Genomic DNA, 8,169 nt, shown 5'->3' with positions numbered 1-8,169 from the left:
GCTGATTCATGGTCATGTAAATTTAGATCTGGTTAAAGTAATTCTTGTTCCGATAGTTAAGAGTAAATCAGGAGATATTACTAGTAAGAATAATTACAGGCCTATTGCTCTAGCATCTGTAATATCTAAGGTGTTTGAATCGATTTTAATAAGTCTCTGTGGTAACACACTAGAATCTAGTGATTATCAATTTGCTTTTAAAGCTAAGCATTCTACTGACACATGTATATTTGTCCTAAAACATATCATAGACTACTATTAATAGGAACGGGAGCCCTGTATTTGCTTGTTTCCTCGACACCGGCAAAGCTTTTGATCGGGTGAATCACTGGTCTCTTTATAAAGAGCTTATTGAGAATGGTACTATTCGTTGTGTTGTTGTGCTAATTAAATCGTGGTATGAAAACCAAAGGTTTGTGATACGTTGGGGTAATTCTATCTCTACCTCGTTTAAAGTTTCTAATGGTGTTAGACAGGGCGGGGTTATGTCTCCTCTCCTATACAACATTTATATTGGTAACCTTAATTCCAAGTTAAGCACATTTAATCAGGGTTGTCAATGTGCAAATATTAGATTAAGTCATCTTAGTTACACCGACGATCTTGTTTTGCTTGCTCCTTCGGTTGCTGGACTCCAGCAATTGGTAGCCTACATGTCTGTGAACATTTTGCTAGTGAGCATGATGTTTTATTTAATGACAAGAAATCGTTCTGTATGCGATTTTGTCTTTGTACGTGTAAATTGGAAGGTAAATCCGTAACGAAACTTTTTGGTGAAGAACTTTTATATGTTGAGAAAGGCTCTTATCTTGGTCACATTCTTACATGTGATAGTTGTGATGAGGCTGATATTCAAAGACAGTATAGGTCTCTGTGTATTAGAAGCAACTCTCTTAATCGTAAATTTATAAAATGCTCTAAAGATGTTAAATGCTGTCTCTTTCGATCATACTGTATCAATTTGTATTGTGCTGCTTTATGGTGTGATTACCGTCAAAAAAACATTAGATCTCTTAATGTATGCTACAACAATGCATTGCGTCGAATTTTGAATGTTCCTAGAAACAGCAGTGCTAGCATAATGTTTGTCGACCACGGCGTCCCATCTTTTAATGAATACATGCGAAAATCAGTTTACAGCTTTATGCAGCGTATGCTGAGTAGTAGCAATGTTCTCGTTGCATGTATTTAGAAACATATGTTTTTAAACTCTAAAATGTATAACAGATGGAGTGGTATTTTGTATGCATAAGTATAATATATGCAATACTCATTTTTTCATATAGTGTATATGTATTTTTTTTTCTATTGCGATAGAAAATACAGTTTAGTCGTTAAGGATTTTTGTTTGTTGTTATTATTATATGCTTAAACCGATTATAGATATGGATATGCAATTTCCGAAATAAAGAATGAAATGAAATGAAAATATATATACATATATATATATATACATACAAATATATATAGGCCTATAAGACCTTATAAAATTCTATATATATAAATATCTGTTTCGTGCAGTATAAGATGATGTATTTTTCAACTGACATCATAGTAAATATACGTTACCTATGTTGATTGAAGCGGCGAAATCTCATTAATTTTACGTTATTTGAAGCGAACAATGGAGAAGTCATGTGACTTTGATAATGCAAATACAACTGATCACTGGTCAATACGTTTATGACAACTACCACGTTTTACAATCCTGTCTATCATCAACCTTACTTATTAATCTTTGATTAGTAGGCCAGTAGGCTATATGAAAGGAACAGTTGCTTATTCAAATATCAAAGCATATATAAGGACTATTAGCTAACGCGAGTCAATATAAATGCGACATGCCATGTACCCTATCTAATTACAGAAGCAGTGATTAATAATAAAACAATAATTAGCCAATTTATTGATTTGTATACGAGCAAGCAACCGTCAAGATCCAATAATACCTTACTTACATTAGATACAGTGGCGGATTTAGGATTTATTGAAGAAGGAGGCCACGACAGTGGCCATCGAGGAACAAAGCACCGAGCGGGGAGTGGGCTTGAGAGGGGATGTCTAACTCCCTAAAATAAGAATTCCCTTTTTGGCGATAATAAATGCTTAGACGCTCTTATAGAGCATTCTGGCTTAATATATGCGCGTATTGCATTACATACACCTATGCCCACAACATACAACGAACGTTCATACAATTCTCCAACTCTACTCTCACTCCGAAATTTATCTTTTACTGAAACACTGTTATGGCCTTTCGTTTAGAAAAAAAGTAGTGCTGTGATTTGCCAGAGGAAATAGGCATTAAATACAATACACATCCATTTCTAAAGCACACATTGACTTCACAATTTAAGTTGAATTTCTGCATTAGACCTATATAGGGGTTTAATATAAATGTCTCAAAAAAAAAAAGGAAATATCCACCTTGACATAAAATGATATCAGCATTTTTTGTTTTATTATACTGACTATTTATTGCCTAAACTATAAATTAAATGCACATTAAAACTGGAGTTAAACAAATCTATATTTAAATGCAACACCAATAGTTTCTACATAGGGAATTACACCTAAACATCTTGTTTTACGCCTTTTTGTATTTGGGCACGCCATAGTATCAAAGTATTAAATCTTTACAAAACGATTTTTTAAAAAGAGAATATAAGGATATTCTTACCTGTAATGTGTCAGTCAGCAACCTTTTATTTACATATACAATATTATGAAAACTAAAAATTGAATGTATGCTGATCATATAAAATGGGACTATAAAATCAAATTTTAAAAGTGTAATTATTAACTTTCGCATTTGATCTGAATACATATAATTAATGATGTACCAATAGTATGATAATGATTTATTTATTTATTTATTAACCTTTTAATTACATCTACAATATTATGAAAATTAAACATTGAATGTATGCTGATGATATAAAACGGGACTATAAAATCAAATTTTTAAAGTGTAATGATTAACTTTAGCATTTGATCTGAATACATATTATAATTAATGATGTACCAATAGTATAATAATGATGTATTTTATTTATTTATTTTATGTTATTTTCAATCTTTTTCGACGGGGAAGGTAATGCATGAGGGCCCGTAGGATGGCACTTACAGTAGGGGGTGAAGGCCGGAGAGGCAAGAGGTCAGGTTGCAAAATTAGTGTGACAAAAAGCCGGGAGCAACAATCAATGGGCCAAGCTAGATCTCGTTTCAAAGTACCAATCGTCAATCGTTTAACACAACATTAACCTTCTATGAAACCAGAAGACATTTTCATCCCCCTCCCAAATGTGGTTTCTAATATTGGGAGGGTACCAATTAGTACTATAAGCATAAGCCGAGTCTGAGGGAGAACGAAATGCTACCCTTCAACGGCGGCGGAACGTTTTTGAAAGTGGGGGGTGGCATTTCATAAGGTCCAGTATGCGACCGAAGCGAGCATCTAGGCTGAGAGCCAGAGGCCGCCAAGGGCCCCGGTGGGGGTCCAGGTGTTGAAGCCCTCTGGAAGTCTACGAATATTTGGTGAATTTTATAAGTTATTTTATAGGCATCAGGCTACTGTAATATAACTTCATATTTGTTGTAATTTTCTAGTCAGGGGCGGATCCAGAGATGTCCAAAAGTGGGGGGGGGGGGGGGGGAGAGGGGGGGGGGGGGGGGGCTCGGGGGGGGGGGGGGTTAATAGGGTGGTTAACCCCATCCTCCCCCTTGGTGACCTCGACGAAAAAAACATTTGAGGCGTTGTGGGCTATCATTTTTTTCTTTTTCCTTCTTTTTTTCTTTTCTTTTTTTTACCTCCCAAAAGGGCGGGGGGCCCGTGGCCGGGCTGCCCCCTCTAAATCCGCCCCTGCCAGTGGCGGATCCAGGAATTCGAAATAGAAGGGCCCAGAGGGTACTTTCACAGATAGAAGATCTATACTACATCAGCCCCATCATGGTTGGGGCTGAGGTAAGAAAGATGGTAATTATGGCGCCTCTAGATGGCCGGAAATTGCACTTCCAGACATAAAGTTTGAATATAATTATCTTTATATCTCCATTAAAAAAAAAAGAAATGAACAATTTAGCCCCCCTTGAATGCGCCACAAATTTCCGAACAAAGTCGAAGTCGAGATTGCTTCCACGATCTCAATTAATTATCATGAGGGTTATCCTTAATTTGGGTATTCCCCGACGAAAGCTTCACTTTTCCCCCGATGAATAAAAATTACCCTTCTATAGTAGCCCAGGAATGCTACTCCAACTGTGGCGGGTCCAGGAAGTCGAACTAGAGGGGACTCCGGGAGGGTCTTGCGCAAATAGAATGTCCACCCATCTTAGAACCACAAAAAATGATTATGGCACCTTTAGATGGCCGGAAATGGCACTCTCAGATTAAAAGTTGAATACAATTTTGTCTGTTTTCTTCATTTTTTTTATAATTAAAAAAAATTAGGAGGTTGGGGCCCGCACTGGCTGGGTTCCACTTTGAATCAGCCACTGTTCAATATAACACTTAGCCTATTATTATCATCATATAACATAGAATATCATTTTGTTTCACAAATGATTAATTCCTAATGTCATGCAATTATTATTATTATTATTATTAGACTTTTTAATAATAGTAATAATAATAATAATAATAATAATAATAATAATAATAATAATAATAATAATAATAATAATAATAATAATAATAATAATAATAAAGACGTTGCAGCGTTCGCAAAATGTTTGTCACTGGTGCTGGGAACAGCCACAAAAGTGGGTGGACCAGGCCCCCTCCCCAGTAGAAAAAGTGGGTGCGCCAATGCCCCCCACCCAGCTTCCGCCGCCGTTGCTACTCCTACAGTCGGATAATATACAGCCTTTTGAAGTATAAGGATTATAAATTCCTGTTGAAAAAAACCACAGTGGTAACATAATTGTTCTAAACTTCAGAATAATGTAAGCATATATAATAAAAACATTAATGTTTCTGACTCAAAGTATAATGCCAAATCAAACATACCATATAGAGGGCCAGCATTGGTCGTGTTCTGAATTGGAGGGTGCGTTCCATCATTGAAAGTATAACAATTACCGTACAAGTAATTGTATGTATAGGTGAGATTACTGAGAACAAAAATCAAGCAGAAATTTGAGTTTGAGCTAACTAGCATTATATATACATATTCTGCAACATAAATCTATAATAAATTAGTAAATAGAGGAACAGCTTAAATTTTTAAAAGTGTATACCTTAATATTTCTGGTGCTCCATAAATTAAAAAAATACTTTCATTCATTATTTTTTTGCAAATTAATAGAAATGTATAATTCCTCATAGTTTATAGCAAATAGTATAAAGTGTTTATAAATCATTGCAAATTGTATCGTATGAAGTTCTTTGGCACATATAAAAATAATGTTACTTCATCAACACAAACAGATAAAATTTATGATAATCTATTCTTTAAAATAATTAATATATTTATTAATGTCTTTATTTGAGAGTCACTTACTCTCAATGTTTATTCCGTTATTCGTCCGAATAATATATTTAAGAGGCAAGAGCAACAACGCTAAAACGGATAAACCTAGTACCTGTTTTCTGACTGAAAGTGATTGATTCTAGGCGTGATTTTCTCTGCCTTTATCCATCGCGGTTGAGTATTCTCATTGGATGCTAATTTCCTCACAATGGGTATAATAATATCTCTCATCCTCTCTGTTTTCTCAGCCATACCCCTTTCACAAAAACAGGCAAATTACCCTTTGGCTGTCAGTGGTGGATTCAAGAGGAAAAAAAATTGTACTCACATTTTGAGTGCCATTTAGACCATCTAGAGGTGCCATAATAAACTGTCTTACCTCAGCCCCAAATATGGTGGGGCTGAGGTAGTTAGACCCTCCATCTGTGAAAGTCCGTCTTTGGGCCCCCTCTATTTCGAATTCTTGGATCCGCCACTGGCTATGTCGGTTCTTACCTAGGCAGGCATGGGTATCCATTGAAAGAGCACGACAATAATGCATCAGAAATATTGTGACCAGTGATCACCCTGTCATCATACGGTATGGCTGCCACGAATTCTGTCACTTTGTCGATCAAGTAAAGAAAATCTTCTCGAATGTCAAGATTTGCATCTTCCCACAGCTGGAACTGGTTACTCTAAAATAAGTTAACTAGATGTTACTGTTTAAAAAGTCTTAATGTTTTAGACAACCTGTTTTCACCAGCGGCGAAACATGATTCCTCAAGATCCCCGAAAAGGGGTCCAAATTCACCCTAACGAGATGTCCAAGATCCCGGACAGGAGTCGAGGGTCCACACACACACCTCCTTCCAACAATGGTTGGAGTGAATTTTAAGAATGCATCTTTAGATACACATTCAAACTGTAAAATGCTTTGCACAATAGTGTTCTCCGACGTTTCAGGTTTCCCTGACGATCGGTACCCCAACCACATGGCGCCTATTCCATTGGAGTAGTAACACTCTATAGTATGACTACTGCATGTTTTCAGTTCCTCTAAGCTTTACAAAGTTAAAAACACAACTGCACTGGGTGGAAACTCTGAAGAGTGAGTTTTGGGAAAAACATGTTCTTGATGATAATCTGGCAGTTTGGTATTCAAAATGTCACGTTATGTTACAGTATTGAGTTGACCCATTTATAAAAGCGTATATTTAAGTGAAGATATTGTTAATGTTACTTCCAAGTTTAAAAGTATCATAAGTTCAAGTATCGCAGAATGTCTAATGTATTAACAATGTTAGACGTAATTTTAAGAAACCGGATGGTTTGTCTTTATAGTGACCTATTAATTCACATACCGTTCCCTCAACTTGTAAATCTTTTAACATTATCCCAATCCCAAAGAAGAACAAACTTGCCACTCTTAATGACTATAGACCTATCGCACTTACGCCTATACCTATGAAATGTATTGGATGTGATGGATGAAAGTAATCCATTGTTAGAACCTATGCAAATTGCATACCGTCTTAAAAGGGGTGTTGATGCGTTGCTTACCTTGCTTCACAAAGTGTATTCTCATCTTGATAAACCTTCTGCCTATGTTCGCACTATGTTTTTCGATTTGTCCCCCGCCTTAACACTATTCTGCCCAATATTCTTCTTACTAAAATGCATGTTCCCCAAATTGTCACTTTGGATTGGATACTTTCTTACTAACAAACCTCGTGTTAAGATACACAATTCAACAACTAATTCACTGACTACTAACACCGGTGCTCCACAAGGCTGTATATTATCCCCTTTACTCTTCACTCTACAATGGATCACTTCCAAAATATTTTGAGCGATATCCGTTCACACCTATTTACGCTCTCGTCGGGAAGCCACACCCTCATCCGTCGGGGATATCTTACCCCTGCCCCACCGCCGTCGGAAAATCATGAAGTAATGAAAATTTTGCAGCTCTCCTGATGAACTCCAGTCCATCCCTGACTTGCACTGATGGCTGAATTGAAACTAAATATCAGCGTAGGGCAACTATACTTACTTGTGTGCCTTCTGCATTCTGAAATTCCTCGACCAATTCGTCTTGTTTTTCCATATAAGAACGTCGCATGTTATTCAAGTTGCAAATAGTGACGGCCGGAAAACTGAGAACAGTTACGCTTTTGATGTCCACATTGGTAGTAACTTGCCGATCAAGGAAGGCGTAGATGAGTGATTTAACCTGCCATACGCACATAGAAAATGATGCTAGAAAGGCGCACACCCACAGCAGACGTCTGATCGGGCTCTGGGTGCGCTTTATGTTTGGAATTCCATGTGCTGAGATGTTCTCCATATACGATCCCACGACCAGCGCCACATTCGCACCATTTTCATTGTCTACCCTCGCACTTGTTATTTCCTGGACCATGGCGTCCCGTATCCCAACACGATATAACAGTGGTCCACGTCTATATCAAGAAATATTTAGGCCTACATTAGACGTATATATTATATTTAAAGGGCATCAACGTTTAAAAGGCTTGCCTTTGCAACGTCCCTGTTAATGCAATAACCTTTGTAAATTTTAAAAAGAAAGTTAAAGGTCTTATTCTCTAAGATAAAGTAATAAAAAATAGATAAGCCGTACTAGTCTAATATATAATAGAAAATAAAACTCAGGATATTCAGTACTTTTATGACTAGTTTATTTATGACAGTACAC

General features: G+C 36.6%; 1 protein-coding gene across 1 annotated transcript in view; it reads right to left on the bottom strand.

The window, feature by feature from the left end:
* Nucleotides 1-7,878, bottom strand: part of LOC117104502 (acid-sensing ion channel 1C-like) — a 27,287-nt gene extending 19,409 nt beyond the window's left edge. Inside the window, exons 1-4 of the mRNA XM_033245354.1 lie at nt 7,507-7,878; nt 5,967-6,148; nt 5,009-5,112; nt 4,227-4,330 (exon numbers count right to left, since the gene is read on the bottom strand). Of these exons, the coding sequence (XP_033101245.1) occupies nt 4,227-4,330; nt 5,009-5,112; nt 5,967-6,148; nt 7,507-7,875 (759 nt within the window). The 5' untranslated portion in view covers nt 7,876-7,878. The remainder of the gene's footprint in view (nt 1-4,226; nt 4,331-5,008; nt 5,113-5,966; nt 6,149-7,506) is intronic.
* Between the last annotated feature and the right edge of the window lie 291 nt (nt 7,879-8,169).

Source organism: Anneissia japonica, unplaced genomic scaffold (genome assembly GCF_011630105.1).
Source record: "Anneissia japonica isolate Jap-2015-1 unplaced genomic scaffold, ASM1163010v1 scaffold287600_len331809_cov165, whole genome shotgun sequence".
Lineage (NCBI taxonomy): Eukaryota > Metazoa > Echinodermata > Crinoidea > Comatulida > Comatulidae > Anneissia > Anneissia japonica.
This window is presented reverse-complemented; position numbering and strand designations above follow the sequence as displayed.